General features: G+C 39.5%; 2 protein-coding genes and 1 long non-coding RNA gene across 11 annotated transcripts in view; 2 read left to right on the forward strand and 1 right to left on the reverse strand.

Annotated features, from left to right (window-relative positions):
- The window catches only part of NT5C3A (5'-nucleotidase, cytosolic IIIA), a 32571-nt gene extending 15526 nt beyond the window's left edge, over nucleotides 1–17045 (reverse strand). Inside the window, exons 1-2 of one of the 6 annotated variants that reach the window (XM_069859839.1) lie at nucleotides 16799–17045; nucleotides 543–649 (exon numbers count right to left, since the gene is read on the reverse strand). In XM_069859839.1, the coding sequence (XP_069715940.1) occupies nucleotides 543–649; nucleotides 16799–16943 (252 nt within the window). In that variant the 5' untranslated portion in view covers nucleotides 16944–17045. Of the gene's footprint in view, nucleotides 1–542; nucleotides 650–1019; nucleotides 1176–16798 lie in introns of those variants that run through there. The other 5 variants (XM_069859841.1, XM_069859838.1, XM_069859842.1 and 2 more) reach the window with 5 other exon arrangements.
- Nucleotides 3264–9150, forward strand: LOC138722070 (uncharacterized). 4 transcript variants are annotated; one of them, XR_011337658.1, is made up of 3 exons: nucleotides 3264–3420; nucleotides 5942–6412; nucleotides 7225–9150. It is a non-coding gene; the product is annotated as an uncharacterized lncRNA (long non-coding RNA). The 4 variants fall into 4 exon arrangements; XR_011337655.1 differs by lacking the exon at nucleotides 3264–3420 and adding an exon at nucleotides 3442–3996; XR_011337656.1 differs by lacking the exon at nucleotides 3264–3420 and having other exon boundaries at nucleotides 5565–6099; nucleotides 6219–6412.
- Nucleotides 17046–17502: 457 nt separating the features above from the next.
- Nucleotides 17503–27682, forward strand: part of BBS9 (Bardet-Biedl syndrome 9) — a 308094-nt gene continuing 297914 nt past the window's right edge. The window contains exons 1-5 of the mRNA XM_069859823.1: nucleotides 17503–17594; nucleotides 18375–18495; nucleotides 22110–22260; nucleotides 23458–23522; nucleotides 25966–26079. Of these exons, the coding sequence (XP_069715924.1) occupies nucleotides 18384–18495; nucleotides 22110–22260; nucleotides 23458–23522; nucleotides 25966–26079 (442 nt within the window). The 5' untranslated portion in view covers nucleotides 17503–17594; nucleotides 18375–18383. The remainder of the gene's footprint in view (nucleotides 17595–18374; nucleotides 18496–22109; nucleotides 22261–23457; nucleotides 23523–25965; nucleotides 26080–27682) is intronic.

Genomic DNA, 27682 nt, shown 5'->3' on the forward strand with positions numbered 1-27682 from the left:
GAACTGCACTAGTGATCATGTACTCTGCTGGCATAACCTGAGCTCAGGACATATATTTATTAATTTATAATTACCAAACCCAAAATCATAATATGATTTATAATCATATGATGTAAACTTTAATACAGTAAGAAATATGGTAACTAGTAATTACCAAATTACTCTTCTGATAGTTTTGCCAAGAAATAGCCTTAGGACTACTAAATAGCCAAATGTTATTATGGAAATGAAATAACAGAATATTGAATATCTTCCCAGTCGCTTGATAACATGCTGTAAAACTAGATACCCAGCACAGGTTAACGACATAACTGGAAGAGGCTTCACAACCTAAGCCATTTAAAGAAATGGAATAGGATGCATGCTAAAAAGAATTTTTCTTGTTTTATTTTGTTTATTTATTTACATATTTTTACACTTAATGTGCTGGATTCTGATATTCTCTTTGGAAAAAAATGCACCATATAAAAAAAATCTGGAGAGCAAGCTTTAACAGAAAACATGACAGCAGTATTTCCTGCTGTGCTTTTAAAGGAGAGTACCTGTGCGTTGAGCTTAGGGCACTCCTGATTCTTCTGTCCTTGATTTTGTCCTACTGCAACAGCATAGGTGGCAAGCAGAGTCCAGAGACGCAGGGCTTGCATACAGGCTGCCAACAAAAACCAACCAAATCCTTTTAAGAACTGGTGTGCTATATTATATAATCTTTGCTATTCCTGCTGTATAGAAATAAAAGCAGACATACACGGTACATAGCTATGTCCCTCTGAAAATACCCACACTTCTCTGTTACATATTTAAAAGGAACATTTAAGTTGAATTAACCTATTCAATAAAAACTAGTAAATATATTTATCGCTTCATTGCTGCTGCCAATTCTATGCTATCAATTTTTTTGTTTCAATAACATAGCTTGTCACAATAAACAACTCTAAGTAAAGCCCACCCTCATAACCTTGGCTTAGAAATGCAGGCAGAACACAAAGTCAGTACTGTTGACAGAAGCTGTGCACACTTACCAGAGGGTTTTGCAGGAGCAGCTGCAGAAGCAAAAGAAAATTCCTCTTGCTTGAGAAACACTAATATAGCAGCACAAGGTGCAGTTGAGGGCGTTTCCAAATACAGCCTGACTAATCCCCGTGCAAAACCCCAGGGTCCTGTGACGCACATCAGCAATGCACAGCAGTTTGTTATGCTCAGCAGTACAGCCTGACAGGCTTACAGATGATCAGCTGGTGTATCAACAACAAAACCTTTGACCTTCGCTGAATGAACAACTTTCATGGATGCAGCAAGCAAATTTGGACTGCTGTAACACAGGAAGGCACTTGTTTTGCAAAGCAGAAGTTTACTACTTTGTTACTTTTTAACCCTTTTTACTAGATCTTTCCAACTATTTTAGGATTTCCTGTTGGAGGCAACTTTCTTACAGCTCACTGATAGGGTCTCCTTAATGTTTATGAGGCAGCCTGCATTTATTTGTGTAGAAGCAGGAGATTAATTACTTAATTAATCTTTGCTTTGACTTTAATTATCTATGTGATACTGAAACAGGAAATCGAGGAGGCTTGTTTGTCAGGATTTTTGAGAGACAAGGCGACTCGACATGCTTTCAGAAGTTTGTCACTAGGCATGTTGTCTGATCAAAGACAGTAACTAGGTGACACAGAAGATATATTTAGAAAGAATCTTTTCTTATTGTGAGAGGATGAAGGAAGTATTGTCTAATGTTATTTACACCTTGAAGTTCTGTAAATGCTTGGAGGTGTTATGTGAACTCCCTCCACAGCAACAGTGCAAGCTTTCTTATACCACTCGTATTTCATGTCCAACTTCATGTTTATTATCAGTATTTCAGGCTGTGAGAACTAACCGCAAACATCAAGCCAATTCATACGTGGCCATGAATGTATAATTGTCAGAATTGAGTCAAGGGCAGGTTAGTAGTCTGGCACATACAAAACCTCTAATGCTATAATCCTCCCACACACTTCCAGGACTCTAGAAGTTAATTAGTTATGCAAACTTCCTTTTAAGGATGATGTACTGTTTTTCTACATTTAAAAACATCAATGGACGTTTTCTGAATGGTACAGTGGATCCATCTGTTTTGTGTCTGCATTCCAACTGTAGGCTAGTATGTGTATTCTGCCAGGGTTCCTCAGACTCTGACCTACTCAAGAGTACTTTTTTTTTTTTCAGTTGTGCCCTATGTGTTTTGACCCGATGGAACAAACAGTGAATGCTTCACCTGATACAGGACCTGCAACTTTCATTAACACTCATCCTCTCAGAACTGAACAAGATCCCCCAAAATGTACATGTTAAGGTCTGCTGCATCCTGAAGTAGCAAAACAGTTTGAAAGGCATGTTCAAAATACAACATAATCCCTGTGAAAACTATATACAGTAAATCAAACTTACTTGGCACTGGTATTTGCCAGGATTCATAGCTCCCATTAATCTACTTGTTATAGCATTTGTACACTGTTGTAATAGGTAACATACAAGGAATACTACCTGTTACAGTATTTTAATATATTTACTCTGATTTTAGTTGATAATATATGCATAATAATGTTTGGGAAAGCTGTGTATAATGCAGTAACTTGAATAAATATAAATTATTTGAACAACAAAAAGCTGTGGCTTAAGTCAGTGCTGGATTTCCAATTTTAAAAAGTCTTATGAAGTAAAACTGGTTGGATGGGGCCTTCAGTAACCTGATCTAGTGGGATGTCCCTGCCCATGGCAGGGGGCTTGGAACTAGACGATCTTTAAGGTCCCTTCTAACCCTAACTATTCTATGATTCTAAAACATACTTCCTATATAAATCATGTAGTTCAGGTAAAAGCACCACTTTGTACATTCAATTCACAAAGTACCTGTCTTTGAGCTTTTATATATTTCAAAGATCACAATGGTACTGATATAAATGAGCCCTGTGAACCTCACAGATGTGTCTGGGATGTGGTGGGTGGTGGTGGGGGCCTGATATTTTGGTACTTCTCAGATGTGATTCAGTGAGAAAATTAATTCTAATGCTATGAAACTTTTAAATAAATTTAGCTTGCTCTTTTTTGGGGAAGCAATAGTTGAGGAAACAAAAAAAATGTATTTTTAAAAAAAATTTATATATGATTAAAGATTGAAGAAAAGAGCTGGAGAAATTAAGTCCAACTTTTACAGATTAATTTTTGCCAGATTTATTAGAAAGCATTTAAAATGAATTATTATGGTGTTAGTGGAAGAGCTAGAAAATGATGCCAGCAAAATTTCTGTGAACATTAATACAGCCGACACCTAATTCTTAGAAAAACATCAACATATCTTCGGTAAAGAGATGTACTTTCACTTTAATGAAATCGCTGTGTATAAAACTCCTCATCTACAAAACAAGGAAGACTGTCTTTGCAACTGTAAGAATCCTTTGTGTCAAACACTTTAATTACAACAACTACTACTGACTGTGTTCTGTTAGTGCTGATTTGAGTCAATTGAGCATTTTGTTTACAGTGTTTAACTTCTGATAAGAGATGAATTAAAATTACCACTTCTTTTTTAAAGAGAGAAATGCAGTCCAGCATGACATTCGTACTCTCACAATACCGAAGGTCATTTAAATATATTTTAAGAACCATGAACTAAAGAGGTATAGCTGTTTCAACAGATAGGTTTTATTTTAACCTTTTCTCTTTGGCTGAGGGCCATATCTCGACTGCAGAACATTCTACGCAGAAAAACCGAGAAAGAAAACCGAAAGAAGACCAACACTTAAAACATCAGAAAATTTGTCATTCATATAAGACTAGGAAAAGGTTAAACTTTCTATCATGCTATGTTAGGTGAATTTAGTTTGTAGAGATTCAGGAGGCTCTCAAAGAGCCTGAAGCACTGGAATTTTTAGTCTGAAGCAAAGAAAAACTGGTTCTACCGGTCCTTAGCAGCTTTGCCCCAAGTTGCACCTATTTGCGGAAAGAAACAAACACAACACAGTAAGTTATGTAAAAAAAGTTCCACTTACTTGCTTAAGTAAAAAGTTGAATATTTCAACTAAACTGACATCAGCTTTTAAAGATCATGAAAGAGGCCATGTTTATGAGTTATTTCTGTTCATTAGAATATTTGCTACAAAATTTAGAGGTGGCTGAATCCTGTCTACAGTATAAACATTAGCTAGTGGCTTTTCAAGAGCTTACCACCTTTCATTCTTGTTTGTAAGCCTGCTGCAACTGAATGACTCTGAATATATCCCTGTATATGTAGCATATTGCCCAACTTTACTTGAGCAATACCTTGTTTTATTGCAGGGATCAATTTTAAACATTAAGGAACTGTGTTTTCTAATTTTGTGTGGGGTTTTGTGTGTTTGAGGTTTTTTTTTTTCAGGCAGTTTCTAAAGTTCTGGAAAACTAAAACGAATAAGAGTTTTTAACATCAATTTGAAACACAGAAAGCTATGACTTGCAATTCTATACAGAACCGATAGTTCAGATGAGTGAATAAAAGATAACTGCAGCATCACTGTCCCATACACATCTTCCACTTCTAAGCACAAAACCACTCTAAAAGCAAAGAGCTCTGCTGGTGATAGATCAATAAACATTTTGAATCTTAGAAGAAAGCACAAATGAAGGTAAGCTCAAAACATTGCTGACTTAGTATCTTGAAGTCCAGGTAACAGAACATAGGGCAAAGAGGTTTTGATAGACTTGCATGTTAACCAAAGACGTATTTCTCAAACACAGAGGTATCGTTGCACATTACAAAACTCACAAAGAATTATAACAGTTGTGATACTAGAAGTTGACACTTTATGCAATACTTCAAAGCCTCTGTAGAGAAATCTATGAAGAACTAGTAGTTACCAAGGCCTGAATTTCCAGTATTTCATGTAATCATCGCCTATCGATTATTACTCCACGCAAAAATTCTCTCTGTCTGAGAATATATGGGGTACAAAACACACAGAACCAGTTCTGAAGATTCAGGTATTGAATGAATACAGCTCAGGGGAAGTGTCTTTTGTCCCTGATTGTATGTTAGGGGAATCACCACATTTCTGTGCTTTGCTCCCACTCCTTCACTTTGGAGAGAATTAACCTCTGAAACTGGTAGGTTAAAAAAAAGGAAAAAAAAGAAGTTATGAATTGTTTAGTAGTAGTAGATCATCCAGTGATCTTCAGTCAATAACCACATAGCTTGGATATACCAGACTATAAATACCAGACTCTACCTGAGTTAGAATTTAATCTGAAGTTTATTTCTTAATCATTCCTCTCCTCCTCTTGCAAAAAAAGAAAATAAAAAAAAAAATCTTAAAAGTAAGCAAGCTCAGATCAATAGCAAGAAGTTATTTTATTATGCTTAAATTTTATGAATAGGTTCTAAAGCACAAGAATTGAAAAAAAAGAAATGAAGGTTGTAACACTCGGTCAACCCAGGGCAGAAAAAAACTGAGCCTTTTTTCATTGCCTTTCATACTTAAATTTCAGTGATGCCTATTCTTACCAACGCTTTTAGCCTTCTTTATAAATCCAGTTATATTTATAAATGCAGTTCTGGCTTCCCTACCTTGAAGGGGATAAAGCAGAACTGGAAAAGGCCTTGAGAAGGGCAGTAAGAATGAGCCATGATATGAAAAGCTTCCATACAATGAACAATTTAATATAATAGAAATCTTCAGCTTGGAAAAGAAATGGCAGGATGGCATAGAAAATGCTTATAGTTAATGTTCACTGTCTCTTCCAGTACAAGAAGTAGAGGTCATCAACTAAAATTAACAGGAGGTACATTCAAAACAAATGAAAGAAGTCACCTGCAGGTCACACAAGTAAAGTAATAAGATGCGGAATTCCTTTCTGATGGTATTATAAGTTTACACAGCCTTAAAAAGATACTGCATAACAACATGAAAAAAAATCTCATCTTACATTACAGACACTCTTTCTGAAATACAAGCTGCTGGAGACTGGGAAATCATTCTGGAAAAAGAATCATGACAACTTGCCCCTTTCTTATGCTTTTACTGAGCCTCTGCTACAGAACACTGCCAGACAAATTATACTACCTTTATCAGACAAAACCTTTCATGGAAGGTAAGTTAACACTCCCTGTTTGTTACATGTGACGACAGGGAGAATCATTTGCTCTTCATGATAGTGCTTCAGTTTAATTTCATGAATATTTTTTTTGCCCCATCCTTCCTTTTTCCTAGTGGTTCTTCTTCAGAGAGCACAGATACAGAAAGCTAATTTTTGACAAATTGGAATTCTTGACTGTGAGTGGCACTCTCATTTTCCTTTAACAGTGCTATGGTAGCAGGATAGATGATAGATTCTGGCTATCTGAAAGATCTGCTTCCCTCTCACGTTACACAGAATCTAAGACTTTCTTAAAGAATGCTTACAGGTTGGTACAACTAATCCTTCTTCAAAATACCTAGGCAAATAATACAGAATTCTACAAGCTGGTATTATGTAGATACTGTGATATATTTATAAATTCTTAATTCACTATCAGATGTGCAAAAGCTGACCTTGCATAATAGCATAATTTTGATGACGTATAATATTTTTCCCCCAAATCATACATTCACATGTACACTTTTTATAATCAAATATCCTGTATGTATCTACATGCATATTTGTTGAAAGAACTTAAATCCTTGTTTCCCTAGAAGTTTCCCATGTAACACTATCTAGAATGGAATTTGCATTAAGCCCAAGGCCTGGACTGAAGCAGTTGCTGCTGCTTCTCTTCTTCTCTTATCTGCTTCTAAGAAAAAAGCACCTGCTTAAATTTTTTTTTCACTAAGCCTAAGAACGCGGTATCTAGATCAAATAAACTCTGACCCTTGAATGGTGAAGTTGTGGGACTCAATTTGAAAGCAAAGTCTGCAGGACAAAGTTTAATCTACAATGCATTACCAGACACTACAATCTGATGGAAGAATGTAGTGCTAATGCAGTATTCCACTTAAAAGTTACACACCGAGACTAATACAGTTTTCAACTGTTATGATCTCTTGGAGTACAGATCCTTCTTTAAACTCCTTGAAAAAACAGTCTGTTAAGTCTAAAGATTAAATACAGCATCCATATGCACATTTTAAAGGTAACGGGCAGCATGATGACTTGAGTGTCAGTCAAGATGCTGCATGATTCACAAGGGACTAAAAATCTGCCTACTACAATCACTGTAATTTCTCCGATGTTTTACAGCAGCTGGCTATTGGTGATTACTTCTGAGCAAGAGAAAGCAGCTGACATCCAGCAATGTGTCAACATAACTGCTACATGAAGAATTCTGCTCCAGGAAGAAACAGTCCCTATAGATCAACTTCTGCACAGTAATGTTACTGCAAGAAGGCCAGGGGAAAAGTTAGACTTCATGTCCAAACTTTTGATTTCCACATCCTCCCCACAGTATACTTACCCAACTCACTTGCCCAGTCTTATCTCTACTTATATCTCTTTGCACACTGGTTAGGAAAGGAGGCCAGGAAGAATAGTTGTTGAGCTATTCCTGCCTCTCAGCTGCACTTAGCATGTGATGAGATCAGCCAAATTTCAGTGCTGAGCATCTATCTGCTGCTCTTGGCCCTCTGCATGCAAGAGTGGTTCAGTTGTATGTGTCTGACCTGGAGTCAGATAGTGGCCAGGAAATGTCAGCTGTAGTGGGACAGTATTTCTTCAACGAGAGGTTCCCTATGAAAAAGCGTATACCCATCTTCAGAGATCTATCATGCAAAGCGATACAGAATTTACACTAGTGCCACCTGCTGCTCTGCACTGTCTGCTGCAGATCAGCTAGCTAAAATTTAAATCTTGAAGATTAAATACCATCTGACAAATAAACCAGATTATAGCAGTAAAATCTAACAGCATTCTTCTCTTCCAATATTTTTTCTTACACTCTCTCCATCACTTAGTCTTCATAACAAGTGAACAGTATGCTGTAGTATACTTGTACAAAATATACTTGTGTATGTACACATAGAGAAAAGAAAGGGGGCTGATGGCTTGAAGGCTATTATGTTAATTTGGAGTAGCCAACATAGAAAAACATTATGTATTTTGCATTATGTAATTAATTCAAGTGAAAGTAAAAGGTAAAAGGCACCCATGCTATTTTTTTTAAGGAAAGAATTCCAAAAGTTAAGGTATTTTTAAAAAAATTCCAGACTTATACAAATAGTGACATTTTCACATTTACAGGTACATTTAAAATTGCTATTGAATTTACAGGAGTATGCTCTAGCCTACAAATGCATGGATCCGCACTTTGGGTCTCTCAAGTGACTATATTGATCAATTTTGACATTTTTTATAAAACTTGATATTTCTTCCTAACTAAGGACTGACTGATGAAATGCTATGCAACTTGAACAAATTTGCAATGATATGTATATCCAGACAATTAGAACACTTTTGCACTGCTTACATTACTTGATAGTTAAAGGTCACATTTAATACTTGGTGTTAATCTGTAAAAATAATTTAATAGAACAGATGCCAGTATAGCTCAAACAATAATCAATCAAGAGTTATTACAAACAGGAGAGAAATTGCTTGAAAATATGACTTAGCACATACTGAGCATTTAGGAAAAGGTAAACATATTCTAGAACAGAATGATTCACTGAGGGATTGCTCTTGTCTCTTGGACAAAGACTTCATACAACAGATAACAGGAAGTAGCTCTTCTGAGCCTACCCCTACACCGAATCATATTTACTTTTATTACTACTTGGAGCTCAATTTTCAGGTGTAGTTCATCATCGTGTTTTTGATAATGATTACACTAGGGAAAGTAAAATTTTACTACGTACATAATCTGCAAAGTAAACTACTTTTTGATTCTTAACAGTTTTGGAAGAAAACACTGAAACTGCCTCTGTTTTTCTTCTCCTAGGATCCAAATCTTTAAAATTTCCAACTGAATTATTTTACAGTGAGAATAAAAACCTATGACTAGTATCCAAGTTGTATCAACATGCACTATGCCTAAAAGTGTTTCTCCTGGCCTATGTAAACATACTTTAGAAATCACATTCTAGGTTATTAAAAATCACGATTATCTATGCAAAAAGCCTGCAGGCAACACAACATTGTTTTAGTAATACTCATGTTTATCACTTTGTCAATGTGATTCTTCTATTGAGGAATACAGCCTGAACAAAACCCCCAAGTTTTATAGAAATAGATATGTGACAGCTCGGGTACTTTTATCAAATTTAACTTGGTTCTAAAATTTTCTAATATTTAAAAAATTACTCTAGTACTCTAGTCACTAGCAAAGCTCTTAGTCACACATCAATATGTTGGGGCAGTATTAGGTCTCAGGAGTTCTTTCACTTTTCACTACTTAGGTTCATATCACAGCATTATTCTTTTGGAATACTATTATTCCCACATGGATCACAACATCAGATAGCTGTCAAGGTCACAACATTTTAAATATTATCACTGCAATACCTAGAATGTAACTCTGGTGCTAGCTACTCCAGTTACCAGGCAATTGGGAACAAACTCTGTTCCCTCTAAGAGGGCTGAAGGCTCGGCAGCTCAGCTGAAGTGCATTTACACCAATGCACACAGCGTGGGGAATAAGAAGAAAGAGCTGGAAGCTGTCGTAGGGCAAGGAGCCTATGATGTCACTGCCATCACGGAAACGTGGTGGGACGACTCATATAACTGGAGTGCAGCTATGGTGGGGTACAAACTCTTCAGGTGGGATAGGAAGGGTAGGAGAGGAGGCGGGGTAGCCCTCTTTGTAAGGGAGGACTTGGACACTGTTGAGATGGATTGTGGTGATGAGGAGATTGAGTGCCTGTGGGTTAAAATCAGAGGAGCCCACCAGAAGGTAGATTTTGTGATGTGAGTCTGTTACAGACCACCCAGCCAAGGAGAAGCAGCTGATGAGCTCTTCTATAAACAGCTGGGGTTAATTTCTAGATCAATGCCTCTTGTTCTTGTGGGGGACTTCAATCTTCCTGATATCTGCTGGAAGTACAATAGAGCAGAAAGGAAGCAGTCTAGGAGGCTCCTGGAGTGTGTGGAAGACGACTTCCTTGCACAGCTGGTGAATGAACCAACAAGGGAAGGTGCCCTCCTGGACCTGCTGTTTGTGAACAGAGAAGGCCTTGTGGGGGATGTGGCAGTAGGTGGATCATGAGATGACAGGGTTTTCTGTTCTAGGTGAAGTGAAGAGGGTGGTTAGCAGGACAGTAGCATTAAATTTCCAGAGGGCAGACTTTGAACTCTTCAGAAGGCTGGTTGGCAAAGTCTCATGGGAGACAGTACTTAAGGGCAAGGGAGCCCATGAGGACTGGGAGCTCTTCAAAACGGAAATCCTAGCAGCTCAGGAGAAAGCCATCCCCATGTTCCAGAAAAAAAGCCAGCAGGGGAAAAAAACCAGCTTGGTTGAACAGAGAGATCTTGAGTGATATCAAGAAGAAGAGAAATGTTTATGGGCTCTGGAAGAGGGGACAGGCCTCTTGGGTGGACTACAAGAGGGAAGTGAGATTGTGTAGAGAAAAAATCAGAAGGGCTAAGGCTCAACTAGAAATCAGATTGGCAAAGTCTGTGAAAGATAACAAAAAATCTTTCTATAAATATATCAATAATAAAAGGAGGACTAGGGAGACCATACAGTCCCTATTGGACGCAGAAGGAACAACAGTGACAGGGGATGAGGATAAGGCTGAGGTACTTAACGCCTTCTTTGCCTCAGTCTTTAGTTGTAAGGAGGGTCGTTCCCTCTGTACAAACCCAGGAGCTAGAGGAGCAAAATGAGGCTCCCATGATCCAAGAGGAGGTGGTCAGAGCCTTGCTAGCCCAACTAGACACCCACAAGTCTATGGGGCTGGATGGGATCCACCCAACAGTATTAAAGGAGCTGGCGGATGTGCTGGCCAAACCCCTTTCCATCATCTTCCAACAGTCCTGGAAGACTGGGGAAGTTCCACTGGACTGGAGGCTGGCTGATGTTGTGCCCATCTACAAGAAGGGTCACAGGGAGGATCCAGGGAACTACAGGCCTGTCAGTCTGACCTCAGTGCCAGGGAAAGTCATGGAGCAGGTGATCTTGAGTGCTATCATGAAGCACATGCAAGAGAACCGGGTGATCAGGCCCAGTCAACATGGATTCACAAAAGGCAGGTCTTGCCAAAGTAACCTGATCACCTTCTATGACAAAGTGACTTGGCTGCTGGATGAGGGAAAGGCTGTGGATGTGGTCTTCCTGGACTTCAGTAAAGCCTTTGACACAGTTTCTCACAGCGTTCTGCTTGAGAAACTGTCAGCCTCTGGGCTGGACAGGCGCACACTCTCCTGGGTGGAAAACTGGTTGGATGGCCGGGCCCAGAGAGTGGTGGTAAATGGTGTGAAATCCAGCTGGAGGCCAGTGACAAGTGGGGTTCCCCAGGGCTCAGTGCTGGATCCAGCCCTGTTCAATGTCTTTATCAATGACCTGGATGAAGGCATCGAGTGCACCCTTAGCAAGTTTGCGGACGACACTAAGCTGGGTAGAAGTGTTGATCTGCTGGAGGGTAGGGAGGCTCTGCAAAGGGATCTGAACAGGCTGGACCGCTGGGCTGAGACCAGTGGGATGAGGTTTAACAAGGCCAAGTGCCAGGTCCTGCACTTGGGGCACAACAACCCTGTGCAGTGCTACAGACTAGGAGAAGTCTGGCTGGAAAGCTGCCTGGAGGAGAGGGACCTGGGGGTGTTGGTTGACAGTGACTGAACATGAGCCAGCAGTGTGCCCAGGTGGCCAAGAAGGCCAATGGCATCTTGGCTTGGATGAGAAATGGTGTGACCAGCAGGTCCAGGGAGGTTATTCTCCCTCTGTACTCAGCACTGGTGAGACCGCTCCTCGAATCCTGTGTTCAGTTCTGGGCCCCTCACCACAAAAAGGATGTTGAGGCTCTGGAATGAGTCCAGAGAAGAGCAACGAAGCTGGTGAGGTGGCTGGAGAACAGGCCTTATGAGGAACAGCTGAGAGAGCTGGGGTTGTTTAGCCTGGAGAAGAGGAGGCTGAGGGGAGACCTCATTGCTCTCTTCAACTACCTGAAAGGAGGTATGGCCTCAAGCTCTGCTGGGGGAGATGTAGGCTGGACATTAGGAAAAAATTTTTCACAGAAAGGGTCATTGGGCACTAGAACAGGCTGCTCAGGGAGGTGGTTGAGTCACCTTCCCTGGAGGTGTTTAAGGCACGGGTGGACGAGGTGCTGAGGGGCATGGTTTAGTGTTTGATAGGAATGGTTGGACTCGGTGATTCGGTGGGTCTGCTTATTCTATGGTTCAACCTGGTTATTCTATGATTCTATGAATCCATGTTCCTTCCATTCCCGTTACTGATTCCAGTTTGCTGCAGCATGAACTTTTCCTTGTGTTCGTAAAGGATTGTATGTATTTAACCAAAGGAGCTTCAGCTGTTAGCTATTTAGATTCTTGAATGGTAGTGTCACATGTATGCTGTGTTTTAGGTACAACTTTATTTCATCCGTCACTTGAAGGTCATCAATGTCTCATGCCAGCCCAATGCCACAGTCACTATAACAAGTAGTTACTAGCAACACAGACAAGAACAAATAAGTGGAGTGGTATGTGATTACTGCCAGTTGTAAAGGTCTGTATTGCTCATCTGTAGCACAAATGCTCCTATGAAATAAGAATCAGTCTCACCGGAGACAGGCAAGTTAAAGAAAATAATAGTAATAAAAAAAACCTCTCCACGCAAACCCTGTGACAGTCACGCTCACAGAATTATGTTCCGTTATTTCTTAGGAAAGTAGCTTAACAGCAGTCACCTCACTTATTATTTATTTGCCTATTTCTCTCCAGGTAAATTCTAATGCTGCAAAAAGCTATGCATTTCTCCCTCTCCTGCTACATATGAAAAAGAAAACTGGCTAGAAACATTTAAGAATGGCTGGTTGAAAGGTTTCCTCTAAAATGAGAAACTTCTTTTTGACTTGATTTTTAATCTGCTGTTGTTGAAATTTGATACAAAGTCTGGGTTTTGGAGGTTAGATCTGCTCACTTCAGGGACAGAACAGAGAAACAGACAAATGTAACCAAGCATTTGCCCGGTGTTCCGGGAAAAGAACTTGAGAAAATAAGTTTCAGTTTAAGGTATAAGGTATTCTGGTATTTGGCTTTCAACCAGCTCTATTATGTTTCTCATCCTTGTAAAATAGATAAAATAAAAAGCCCCAGAACTAAAGAGTGAGGAACAAGCTGCTGAAAATATTCAAGGTTTAATAACTGCGTTTATGAAAGAGACAACAAAAAATACTATTACTCCATTAAGCAGCTTTTCTTACACCCACCCCATATTTTAGTTAGCATGAGCTATTCCTTACAGATGAATGTTTCCAGAAGACATAAGCAACGTTTTTCACTCTGGTTCGTGAACACTTGTTTTCTGCTGAGTTTCTAGAAGGCTTTGCAAAGAGTAAGCAGGAAACAATTCCAGTATCAGCAGAATTGATTTATTATATAAGGACCCACAACTTCATTGCAAACTTGTCAGGGGCTTGAGAAATCCAAAAGATTGAGTGCTACTGTAAGATTTAATCTCTTTTTAATGTAGCTATCAAATGTTATCTAATAAGTTACTTTAAGAATTTAATTAATTGTTAACCTTTTATTTAAATTAAAGTCAGCAACCCTGTGGCTAACTTTTACCTGCATATGACTCTAGGAATACTTTTCCAGTTTCACAGACATGGAAATTTGGCTGTGTAAACTAATACAGAAGGCTTTGAGAAACAGTTGTTTCTTAACACACAAAGTAAAACTTTACATGACCAGCTCTATATTTACCATTAATACCTCTGTTACTTCAGAAGAGGAGCTTAAGTAACTCTGTTCACATTTATCAGTGCCTAAGGGAAACGCCCTATTTGGAAACTTCAGACTGTCAATGAAGACACAACATTAATACTTTAATTCCAAACTTGAAACTTTGCTTCCAAATAAGATGCAGTATTTTTATGGTGACTTTACTAAGCTTAAATTTGTGTACCAGGCTAATTACTTTGCTAGAGTTCATCTACTGAAATCTTAGATAGGTATTTAAGAATTTCTTCATTTTATTATTCAACAAGGAAGCCTGATTACCCTTACATTTTTCACAGTGCTTGAGAACCCTCAGCACTCTTCTTCACATTCAACATTCTTGGGATAATAATCCCCAATATTAACTTCTCTTACGGATATTCTATTTGATTTGTAAAGGACACTGTCTTTTTAGTCTTTAAACATGACCATAAGTCAGCTTTTTCCTTACATTTGGGTCTTACATTCACCTAATTTTATTTTAACTAAGAAAAAAAAATTTAAAAAGATACTGCTGTAGTTAATTAAAATGAAGAATATTTCATTGGTGAGAATTAAAGTAACTTAACTAAGCCACATAACTGTAAACAGGCCATCCACTGATTTTCGTAGAAGTTATAAATTAAGATAATTCTGAGTCTAATGGGGGTATAAAAACAAAGCATAATGTTCCCCAAAGAAAACTTGAACCCCCCCAAAAAATCTGCTGAAAATATAAGAACAATCCTGTAATTTTCATCTAACACAGACGACCAGCCTGTTATACTCACGTATGAGAAAAAAATACATTTTCATAAAGCAGTATTGCTCCCTACCACCACCCTACTAACCCGCACTAAATTACAGACCGGAAAATAGCACCTTCTCCCCAAAGCTCAAAGGCAGGTTTCTCTGGTGATAAACTAAAACGGATACAGTGCGTTGTTAATGACAAATGTTGAATCAAATATACATTGGTGGATAAAACTACTTTAGGAAGTTCTCCAGTGCCCAACATGTTCAAGTAAAACAAATAAACACATTTTCACCCTTATTTGACAAACTTAACTCCTTGGTGTGAAGTTTACATAACTGTTTCACTTATTTCAAAGAAACTTCACAGTATGATTACATGTATCCACTGAAAATACTCCCTTAGGAAGAAAGAAGACTTGCAGCTGATGATCTAAAGATGTCTGTTAGCTGAGGAAACTGCTAACTTTGGTTTAAATGCTTGCTAAGTGAGCAGGCAGCATTAACGGGTTGCATCCAGTTGGTAAATGGTTTCTGTAGGAGAAAGCTGATACGCTTTGAACAAGCATTATTTTTCCCTTGCAATTTAAAGTTGAGGAAAGCTCTGATCATAAAAGCAGAAGTTTTGGAAGTATCTATGTAGGATCTCTGCTGTGTCCAAGAACACAGCTGAAAGTGTTATCTGAAGTATATACTTAAGAAATTCACTTACCAGAAATCAGTTTAAAATCGGTAATGTTTTTTTTCCCTACTGAAGGCAAAATCTTTGCAACAAAGGTAAAAGTTGGAGGGTTCCCAGACAAAATACTGTTTGTTTCTGTATGATACATTGTACAGAAAGCTAATGTCTCTAGCAATTATCAGGTACTTTCTGAACTGCAGTTCAAATGGGGCATTGTGGATAGGAGTTGGTGAAACTGTTGGATCTCCTTTTAACTGTTTATATGATGAGGGTTTTAAATGTTGTTATTTTACTGTCTACATAACTCTGAAGTAAGTTAGAGTATTACATCATTAGAATTAAAAAATTGAAAAACTTATAGTTAGCCGGTGTTATGCCAATCTAAGTTTTCAAATGAGTTTTGTAAATTCCTATTCAGAGTCCAGACTGCTTTTTTAGAAACAGACCTAAAACCTCTCTAAAGTGGTAATCCAAACTTCCTGCTCTTCCACAAGCTGTTCTAAATGGGCTCACAGAAGGTAAAAAGCTAGACATCCGCCTCCAAACTGTTGAATGATGTGACTGATGACTAGAAACAGCACTCAAGTATCTTTTCAACAGTAAGTACGATGACTCTATTATTAGTAAAAGCACACAGTGGAATTCCTCTCTGGACTCACATTATCACAAACTGCACTGTATGACTTCCAGTGGCAAGGGTGTCACATGGCCAAGTGAGTAGTCAGCTCACAACACCCTAGCAGAATCCCTGTTCTTAGCAAAATCTATATGTCCATGTGCAATTAAAGAAAATAGTATCTGAGCTTTTAGTAAGGTTCTGCAGAGGAGATCACAAAATACCCACTGGGTAACATCAAGTGACACAAGGATTTCAGTTCAGTTCTTCAGTACTGTGAAGTCCAAATAAAAAACATCAAATTTCGAAGGATTTCAACATAACCAGCATATTGTCTAAACAAAGACCTTTTACCACTCAATGACTGAAGGACAGGTATTTAAATTAATACCCTGAATAACAAGTTTAACAAGGACAGCAGAGAGCACTACAGCAGCCTTTTAAGTATCAGTAAACAAACATTGCTTCCCGCTTTGAACCAATGGTTGAACATCCCCCCACCCCCCCCGTTTTAAACATGTTACAAGGAGGATGTTAAATCACCAACAAGACCCACAGCACAGGCATCTAAGGGCCAAGCAGGACAGGACAGAGCAGGCACTTCTAGTGCAGGTGGATGATGCTGTGGGGGAACAGCTGTGCCTCCTGCCTCCAGCCTGTCCTTACCACCAGGAATTGGGCTCAACACCCCTCCTCTGCCCCTTCGCTTCCAGGGCAAGGGACACACAGCGAGCCCCGCACACCTGCGGAGCACACCTGTCCGAACTCTGGGTGCCAGCCGGGAGGAGGGTCCGCAGGACGCACGTGCGAAGGAGAAGGGACCGGTGGGCTCTGGGCAAGGGGCTGGTCTGGCAGAGCGGCGTGTGCGGCGGAGCCAGCTCCCGGGGAAGGAGACGGGCTTTCGGCCCCTTCACCACCTCTTACCATCTCGATGATCTTGGTCTTCCTCCCCGTCTTCTTCTTCATGGTGAAGATGTACTGCGCCAGCACCACCCCGCCGACCAAGGCGCACACGCTAGCGCTCGCCACCGCTCCCATCTTTGCCACCGCCGTCCTGTCCATGGCAGCTCACAGCCGGAGGGGGGTGTGGGGGTCACGGTAAAGGCGCCGGGAAGTGAGGCGGACGGTGTGTCCCCTCCGCCAGCTGAAGGAAGGGCAGGAGGCGCCCCCAGCGCCGCCGCCCGAACGACCCGGCCCCGCCGCACGTGCCCCGCGGGAGGTCACGTGCGCGCGGGCCGCCCGGCGGTACCACACCCCGGGGGGGGGAGAGAAGGAAGAGAGAACTGCTGGTGGAATTAGGGGGGCGCAGGTAACCACGTCGTGAGCGAGAGATTTATGCGGAGGCGGCTTTATAAACGTAAATTACAGCAGAGAGGTCCGGCTTTTCCTCAGGGAACACGAAGGAATGGGTATCTTTCCCTCCCCTCCCCCCAGCACGGGAAAAAATGGTAGAACCCGTCGGTCCGCGGCGCCGCTGCCTAAACTACATTTCCCAGGGTCGGCGCGGCGAACGGGGCCGCGGGTCTTGGGGAGCTGCCGGACCGCGCCGCGCCTTTCGCTTCGCCTGGAGCTGCCCCGGAGGACGGAGCCCCCGCGGGGTGAGGGTGGCTGCAGCCCCGGAGCGGCCCGGGGCTCTCGCGGGGGACGGGGAGGCTGCAGCTCCGGAGCCGCTCCGCCCAGCGCTGGCTGGCATAACGACGGTAACCACCTGAGGTGACAGAAATAACTGGTTTTATTTGCTGAGCGCTGTTTCCTTTAAAGAGGAAAGGCGCGGGCTTGCAGGCTGCACTTGCTCCGAAGGATGACAAGGGCCTGGCAGCCCCCCGTCTCGTCCCCGGGTCGCGGGGCAGGGGGCTGGGAGGTTCGAACTAGGGTAACGTTATTGTCGAGCTGCCTACAAAAGGATTAAGTCTCCTCTTGCTCTTCCCTCCCTTGCCCTTTCTTAAAATAGCAGCAGGTAGCGAGCAGAAAAGCTGATTTGTGCCCTATCTGACCGAGTTCTTTAGTCATGTCACTAGGGCATCTTCAAGGCGATTACTTGGTGGAAGTTTTGATGTTGCCTGTTTATGTCTTCATTTCGTTCCCTAAAAATAAGTTCTCTTGCAGAAGGCTTGCATCAGAATCTTTTTCTCCTGATGCTCCTTGGTAACAGAAAACTTCAGTTCTGTGACCATGAAAGCTTATTTTCTTAATGCTTGTTACAGAGGCTTTTAACAGTTTAAAAAAAGCTACTTCTTTTTTTCCCCTTCATAGAACTAGCAGTTTCACAACTAATTTGTAAACTACCGACAAGAAGTTTCCCTAGGTTGTTTTCTGAACTACCTAACTATAAATAAACCCAAGGCACCTGAAGCTTACATTTCTTCAGCTCACAACAGAGGAAAGTGAAGCTAAGAGGTGGAATTTACTCAGTAAAAGCTGTTGCTAACAAAGAAGTTGTTTGTATAAACAGTTGTATGTGTATTGTTATACACTGGTCTGTTTCCTTTTCAGTAAAGAAGAATGTCGTTATTTAAAGCTAGAGATTGGTGGTCCACGGTACTTGGAGAAAAGGAAGAATTTGACCAAGGCAGTCTGTGTGTTGCTGATGTTGATAATAGTGGCAGTGGACAAGGTAAATTTGGAATTACATGGTTGCTGTCTTTTAAGCTAAACAGCTGCAGGTTTGCTTTGAAAGCTTGTTAGCCAGGCTAGTTGACTATCTGGTCTGCTGTCTTTAATGTGTCCTTGTAGGCTTAAGAAGACAAATTCAATGTAATTTGTCTTTTGTTTATTTGTAAGTCTCTAATCATAATTCTTTCTTGTGTTCAGTAGTAATTTCTTTTAGGTATTATTCCCTTAGTGGTAGATACAGAATCATAGAATAACCAGGTTGGAAGAGACCCACCGGATCACCGAGTCCAACCATTCCTATCAAACACTAAACCATGCCCCTCAGCACCTCATCCACCCGTGCCTTAAACACCTCCAGGGAAGGTGACTCAACCACCTCCCTCTCCCTGGGCAGCCTGTTCCAGTGCCCAGTTACCCTTTCTGTGGAAAAACTTTTTCCTAATGTCCAGCCTAAACCTCCCCTGGTGGAGCTTGAGGCCATTCCCTCTTGTCCTGTCCCCTGTCACTTGGGAGAAGAGGCTGGCATTTTTAGGTAGTCAGGGAAGCAAACGCATGTCATAAGTTATTGAAAAAACTTAATTAACGGGGGAGGGAGGGGGAAGGTAAGAGATGCTAAGATAAGAATTCAGAAAAACAAACAACATTTTATGCCTGGAAAATAAAGCACCATTGAAATAAGTGACTGTCATGGTTTAGCCCCAGCACAGCTCAATTGGCATCTAAATGTGAGCAGTTGTAATCCTGACCCCTCCCCCCATTCCCCCTGGCAAGAGGAAAGGGAAATGAGAGAAAAAAGACTTGTGGGTTAGAAATTAAAATAAATTAAACTTTAACGAAACAATAACAAAAATGGTATTAATAAGAAAAAAATTAAACAAATATATGAATTGCACCCTTTTTCCCTCGCCTCTGATACTGCAGAGGAGGCATGGGGAAAAAGACAAACTGAACTCGGTGGCAAGAGGGAGCTGGGCTCAGGAATTCATAGATTCATGATCAGGGCAAAATAGACAGAAAAGGTCCTTGCTAGATATTGGCCATCAAAGAAGAGAGCTTGACCCTTGTGATCCCCCAGTTTTATGCTAAATATACTACATCAAGGATGGAATAATCTGTTAGTCAGGTTGGCTAAGTTGTCTTGCCTTTTCTTTTTCGTTGTGGGGGAGCTGGCTGGGAGGAGGATTTGGCATCACAAAAGCTGGTGTTTAGGTGCCAGTCAAGCTAGGCTGGGTCTAAACTGTAACAGTGACTCTGCTTTAGTCACTTGTCTGTGTAATCATTCCTAATGTGGAAGTTTAGTATGACACTTAAAGTGATGTGTTTGAGGACATATTTATGGTGGTTTGTGTGTGTATGTTTTTTTAAATAAATACTTGGGATCTTACTCTGATACACATGCTCATCTTGGAGCTTTGTTTTTGCTCGGCAGAGGTACTTGAGTTTGATTTCACCATTGACATAATATTTTAAAATAATTTTTATTTTAGTTTATTCCTTTTCAGGAGGATTTGAACAAAGTTGAGCTGCTGCTGTTTTGGTGTACAGCCTTTTTCAATAGAAATTGATAGAATCACAGACTCATTGAGGTTGGAAAAGACCTTTCACTGCCAGGTCCACCACTAAACCATGTCCCTAAGAACCATATCTATGCATCTTTTAAGTACCTCCAGGGACAGTACATCATCCATTTTCCTGGGCCCCCATAAGAACAAGAGCTATCAATCTTGAGACTTTTCCCAGCTACAGAACTGTTAATCTGTCTTTTCAATCCTGGTTTTCGGGGGGCCTATAATGGACTCCCACCATATTATCTTCCTTGTTGGCCTTTCACCTGATTCTTAACCATAAACATTCGACCCTCTCATCACCATCATCAAGCTCTAGACAGTGAAAAAAATCCCTAATGTACAGGGCTGCCCCACCACATGTCCTACCTTGCCTATACCTTCTGAAGAGTTTATAGCCGTCCATTGCAGCACTCCCGTTGTCTGTCATCCCATCATGTTTCTGTGATTGCAGCTACATCACCTATACTGTGTGCGTTGGTGTGGATGCAGTTCAGTTGGCCTGTGGATCCTGACACCAGTATTTTGGCTGAACTCCTAATTCCTGCGTGATTGTTCTCTTGTGCTTCTGTGGTTTCTAACATGTTAATAAGCCTTGAGTCTTTTCTCCTGTCTGCATCTCCATCCTGTGTCTTCACTGAGACAGCAGACTGAAGAACCTTGCTAGCACAGCATCCCTCAAACGTTAGTATGCTGCCTCCAGGCTTATTTTTAATGAGTCTAGGTTTATCCGTTTCCCCTTCAAATCTGATTTAAAACTCTTTCAGTGAGCTCTGCTAGCTCCGGTGCAAAGATTCTTTTCCCCCTTTGAGACAGATGTACCCCATCTCTTGCCAGCAAGCCTCAGGTCTTGTAGACTGACCCATGATCAAAACCCCCCAAATTTTGCTGGAGTTCTGAGTAGTCTTTTCCTAGTGGAAAAAAAAAAATGTAATTGGTATAAAAACAAGACTTAAACAGTGTTGTGGCAGTAGTAGTCGTCTGCTGTTCTATTTTCTTTTTGTTTTTAGATTGAGCTCTTTTTCTTCCAGAGTTCAGGACTGAAAGCGAATCAACTAGTTCCAGTTGCCTAACCATGTGTCAAAATACCCTCAATTAAGCCTAAGTATTTTTAAGGAATTAATAACTAAAGTGGGTGTAGTTTACTGGTAATGGGTATAGAACTGAGGAAAAGATGAGAGTAGAAAAACCAGTCATTTATTTCCTGAATAAGGGCTTTGGTTCCGCAAGTTTTGCGGCTGAAGAAGAGAGGAAACAAGGAGCTGTTCAGAGCTTTTGTTGTGGGGTTTTGTGGAACTATGCCAAGTCTTTAGAGCCTGGTGAACTTGGTTTAGGAGTACTTGTATGTTTTCCTGATTTGTGAACAAGTTTTATTGGTTTTGATTTTGATCTGCATTGATATCATGATCCATATCTAGAGGCAATAAGTACTGGCAACCAACTTGACTTTGTTAGTTATCATGGGAAGCACCTGTTTGGGTTTTTTCATTAATAATTTTTTGTTATTGCCTCACAACCAAATGACTACTTGCTTAAGATACTGATTCCAAAATAACTCTAACTCTTTGAGATAATGAATCTGTCTCGAGCAGGTGATCTCAGGACCTAGCTTTGTTGACCTGATGCAGCTTTAGTTTGCATTTAGATAAATGTCATTGGTCCCAATTTCAAACTTTCAGACTTCTGCTGGTATGATACATGCTTGCCCAAATCCAAGTTGTAGAAGCTGAAAGTTTGAAGTACTCTTAAAAACTAGAATTGGAATTTTTAAGTATGAACGTAAATTTAAAATGATGGAATAGTAGCAACAGTCAGTGTCACCACTATGATAATTGTCCTATTTAACCCTTTGCTGACAGATTTTCATGGAATTGCAAAAAACCTACTTGCGAGGCTTACCTAGAAGGCAGAGCATAATCAACATTAACTGAATTGTGTAAATATCCTGTGGTTTTAGGGTATTCTTTGAAGCACTTCTGCCACAAATTGAATTCCATATATGCTATTCTATTCTGTAGTCTCCTTTGGTTAATATTTTTTTGTTTTGTAGATAAAATTATTGTGGGAAGTTATATGGGATATCTCCGGATCTTTAATCCGCATCCTGTGAAACCTGGAGATGAAGTACAACCTGAAGACTTACTCTTGGAAGTGCAGTTACGAGAACCAATACTGCAAGTGGAAGTGGGAAAATTTGTTTCGTAAGTCAGCAGCAGTCTATGTTGCTGTTTATTTAAGGCTTAGATGTGACTTTCTTTCTTTGTTTTGGAGGGTGAGTTTTCAGTTTCCAAATAGGTAACTGTTAAGCACATGTATGAATACTTGTAGTATGCATTTGATCTACTTTTTGAATTGTCTTGATAGGAGAGATCTTTTTACTTGGTGTATATGTGGAAGATAATCACATTTTTTTATGTATGATTTTTTAGAAGCTAGTAGAACGGGAAAAACCTGTTAGTTGTTAAGAAAACTTGAGTAACATTTTATGATGTAAGATATAATGTTGGCCAGCTGTTTTGGGTCTGATAGAGGACTGAAGATCTTTAACTCCGGTGAATTTAGTGGATATAAGTGGCCAGATAGTGGAGAGATACTATGACTCTAAGGAAAAGGGCTTGTATTTAGGTGGCTGTAAGAGAATCTAATTAGGAGAACTTTATTTTAAAAATGGTAGGAAGAAACAAATGGATATCAGGATAATCCCCCCAAACAAGTATTACTCAGTCACATACATTACTTATTTAAAATTCAGTACCAGCTGCATGGAGCCTAAATGAATTAAACTATGAGGCAGAAGTTATAAATTTTGAATCTTATATTCACATTCTTCTTCCCTCAAACCTAAGCAGTGTTTCCATAGAGAATGTTCTTGTGCTGTAACTATAGAAGATGTTTTAGATCGTTTCATAGGATAAGACATTAGAATTCTTGCACAGGGTAACTCTATGAATACTTGAGTAAAAGAAGAATGGTTTCCAACTGACGTAGGCCTTTTAGCTTGTGACCTTTGGTCTTGAAGCACAAGTCTTTCCCATGGTTAGTACAGGTTTTTCTCTTATTTTTAAAATAAAGTTCATGTTGTAGTATTAGAAGTTAATTTAAAAATTAAAATGAGCCCTTTAAGAACATATATTTAATTGGCTGTAAGAGAATCTACTTAGGAGAACTTTATTTTGGAAATGAGTTCTGAAAGGTTTAATTTTGAAATTAACTTCAAATACTGCTGCATGAATTTTGGAAGATAAACACTTCTGAATTTTTATGCCAGCATCTAATATCCAAATGTTTGGATTCAGCCCACACCTGAGAGTGATTTCAACATGTTACTTGAATTTTATCCTGTATGCATTTTGCTTGGAATGTATCTGAAAATGGTGCCTTTTTACCCTTCTTTACAGTGGTACTGAAGGACTTCACCTGGCTGTGTTGCATTGCCGAAAACTCTGTGTATATGCGGTTTCAGGTTGGTTTACAGTGATTTTAAGTGTGTTCTGGATTAGGTTAATGCTAAACTTGGTATATGTAGTGTTTACTCATCATCCCTGAAAAGCCGCAGTCATATTCTCTCACTCAAACTCATGTGTGAAGAGGAAACATCACTAGTAATTAGGTATAGATGTTTCCCAGGGCTTAACAGAGATTTGCTAATGTGCACAGTGCATGAGATGCTGTGATGTGTGTGATGTTCTGTAGTTGGCAGTGCTTGTGAACAACTAGTTTTCATTACAGTTTTAGGAGTGGTGTTACTGTTCAGCATGCTAAGGAACAAATGGTTGTTATGTGACAACTCACTTAGCTCTTTAAAAATGAAACAATTACAACTATTTCTAAATTGAAACATCCAGAGAATTTCTTAGAAAGCCAGAAAATTGGTAATGTAGCCCAAGAGAAGACAGAAGGTTAATAGTGGCAAGAAAATGAAACTATTATGTTTTTTCTTAAATCCTCTTTCCTCTATTGCCTTTATCCGGAAATTCTAAATTCTGTATTCTCCCTGCTTGTCAAGAGGAAAGTTACAAAATACCTGTTCTGTGCCTTGAATTCTCTCTATTACATGCTTAAAGCAAAGTACATATTTAAGAGATCTATTTATTGCATCCCCATCTTCAAAATTGAATAGAAAACTATACATTGTTTGTTTTCTCTGTGCAGGGACAGCTGTAGCTCCTTTCATTATAAGAGCATGATTTTCTTGTAGGAGCTGCTTGCTTGCTTCCTATTCACAGCCGTTTAGGCAGATAGGTTGCAAACACATGCCGTCTCTCCAGATTCTTTTTGTCCTCTAGTTATCTCATCTGGGGACACCTTTAAAATTGTCTTTGATGGATGATACTGTGAGGTGTACTGCAGTTTTCATACTTTCCCTTCTCTGTAACAGTGCTTATGTCTTAGGATTGTAGCCTACCGGTACACTGTTTATTAGAATTTCCAGAATTAGAAATTAGAATTTTTTTATTATTTAAAATTTGCATTAGTGGCATAAACAATAAGTCGACCTAGAATTCTTTTCTAGTTATAATTTGCTGGCTGATCTACATGGCTTAAGCATAGAAATAATAATAAAAGTAAAGTTTTAGAATCGTAGACTTTTCATACTAATTTGTAAGCATTCATGTTGTAATTCCTGTCATCAAACCAGGTGCTTTTGAACAAGCTTCTCTGAGAAATAATGATCATTATTTCTTTATGCTTCCATGGCAAATTATATGTTCATGAAGTGGGATCCTAACTTGCTTTATACATGTTGATGTATGTGGTGTTGATAGCAAAATAACTACTCTGCTTCTCCTTGACAAATGAAAGACACCCTTCAGAGCTGACTAAAGTATGAACTGGGTATTGTGTTTAAAGTCAGTATACACAGACTGATTACTTTCTAACTTGTTTTTCCTCTGGTGTGGCTACTTAGGTAGTTATTTATCAGCCAGGGGTTTGCCCCTCATTTCTGTTCCAATCCTGCTTTAGGGCTAGATGCTTAAAAGCTGCATGGGATTTTAGTTGGAGAAACTGCCTAAAAGGTTAACATAAGCTACAAATCTTTCATAGGCTATTGTTTAAGATGTTGTATATTTAAAGCTGTGGTAGGATTTAGCTTGCATATCGTTCAGTTGAAACACCCTTTTCCCTACTGACGTGACTGTTCTCATTTTCTTTTTTAGCTTGCTAGTATTAGTCCTTAAGTGTTTTTCTACACGATGAAGAACTTTGTTTCTTCATGGGGTGCAGGAAAGACTTGAGGTTCTTAAAAGGGGAGTTTTAACTTCAGTTTGTTTTGAGATGTTTTTGAATTTCTGCTAGTTCCCTGAAGGAGTCAGGAAATTAAAGTTCATGCAGATCTTTTCAGAGAACATGATATATATCAAAATTATTTTTGTTACCACATGTTTGTCTCTTATCTTTGCATTGTTGAACACTGCATTGAATTTCAGACAGAATAAAGGCAAGTGATAAATGTGCCCTAAATGTGCCCTAAGCATAGCTTTGTCAAATTTTAGCTTATGACTAGCTACATCTTAATTTGTGACAAAGACTTACAGCTGAGGCTGGCTGTTGGATATAGTATATTTACTGAATGTCTAGATGATCATAAGAATTTTTCTTTTACGTAGGCTTTTTCCTGATCTTTGAGGTGTGCCTAACATGAAGAAAAATACATTTAAGTAATAATCTCAGCCTCTTGCTAAGTTTTTATACCATATTTGGTGTAATGAGACCTTATTTCTGCTTCTCACCATCTGGAATTCTGTAGCATGGTAATTTTTTTAAGGAAAGCAGCAGTGTGAGCCTTTGTATCTCAAAGTCAGTAGTAGTAAGTTACAGTTTTTTCAGGTTGTTTAAACTGGTACTCCTTTATTTCTTCCACACTTCATGGATCAAAGACAGAAATATATATTCATTTTTTGTAGGAACTCTAGGAAATGTGGAACATGGGAACCAGTATCAGATCAAACTGATGTATGAGCACAATCTTCAGAGAACTGCTTGTAATATGACTTACGGTCCATTTGGTGGTGTTAAAGGTAACCTCCGTGTTGCATATTCTTTGTTATTAATTGTTTAACTGTGAACAGTTGAGGAGTAACTTGAATTTTTAAACACAACATAATACTTCTGTCTGGAGGAAGCCATCTTTCTATAAATGATGATACCTTTTTTCTGATGCATATAGAGAAAACCTGAAGTTAAATGAAGCAAAGAATATTAAATGCCGAATAGTTGTTTCTTTGAATGGGGTATGAATTTACAAGGATGATGTTGGTTTTAAAAACATTACGAAACCCTGTCTCTTCCCTTGTAACATACTTTAACGTCTAAAGTAATTGTTTTCTTTTGTGCTTTAATTCTGTTTTGCTTTTCTGCAGCTTGTTTATCCTGGACAAAAAAAAAAAAATTAACATCCTCTTTCCCTGAACCTGAAATATCAATTATCTTTAAAGATATGTAATGCAGACTTTCAAATAAGAATTTAAACCTTGATTGGAAAAGCAGAACAGTGGATTAGTGTCATTTGGTGTGGAAAAAGAATGAACTGAAGTCTTGTTTTGAGGTGCCAAAAATGTTAATCAAAAAAGGCAGGGATTTGTCTTATTTATTACATGATACATTCATATCATAAGGTGAAGAAGCTTTCTGTTTAAGGTCTGAATCTAGGAAAATTGTAGTGGATTTTCAGGTACCTGATAGCAGGCTACTAAAGTACATATTGGAGCATCACAGAAATAGGCAAAATGGACACTGAAGAAAGTTCTTTTGGGGAAATGAAAGGATGCTCTTTTTTTGTAGCTTTCTTGGGCTAAATGTCCTTTTTATGTGGCTTTCTTGGACTCTGATTTGATTTCTTGTCACTTTTAATCTTGCTCCTAGCCTTTTACAGTGAATCTGTTCCAGTTTTTTTCAGTATCATCTTTAATACCCTGCTCTCTCCTTGAGGCTTATGAATGAAAGTTTTGTGGTTTTATTTCTGTCTTGCAAGACCAACCAGAGTGAACCAGAAAGGAGGTCCACCAAGTGTTGTTAATTTTAGTAAACAAATGCCTGTCCTGATCTGACCTGCCATGCTATCTGTGTGTATCTCTGGCAGATGTTCTGGGCTGCAATTGAAAGCCAACTGGTCTGTAAATAAATAAATACTTATTTTTCAGTTATCTGGCTTCCATAGGCTTCTCTGCAATTCTTGCCAAGTATCTGCCAACAGTCTCTTGCTTTAGCAGAGGTTAATTCATGATGGTGGCAGTGCTTTAAGTGTACAGCAGTGCACTTGGATTGCTGACAGCCTGACCTCTGCACCATGTTCTAGATGTGAACTAACATAGGGAGAGTTCTTGTATTTATTGCCTTCTGTTACTGCTGTGATGAACGTGTCTCTTATTGCCATACTCAAACATCCTTGAAACAATATGAAGGTGAAAGAGGCATTTCAGAGGTAATGTTTACAGAGCTACTGAAGCAGGCACAGGAGAATGGCAATTGAACAGGAGGAGGAAACCATGCATACAGGGAAAGCATGTTGTGGGAGTGTTAGAGAAGAAGGTGAATGTAAGTCCTTCTGGAACATAATCTTTCATCTGAGGAAGCAAAGAATGCTGCAAGAGTTGACACAGAGCACTTAATCTAAGAAGTTGC

This window comes from Phaenicophaeus curvirostris, chromosome 6, assembly GCF_032191515.1.
Source record: "Phaenicophaeus curvirostris isolate KB17595 chromosome 6, BPBGC_Pcur_1.0, whole genome shotgun sequence".
NCBI lineage: Eukaryota > Metazoa > Chordata > Aves > Cuculiformes > Cuculidae > Phaenicophaeus > Phaenicophaeus curvirostris.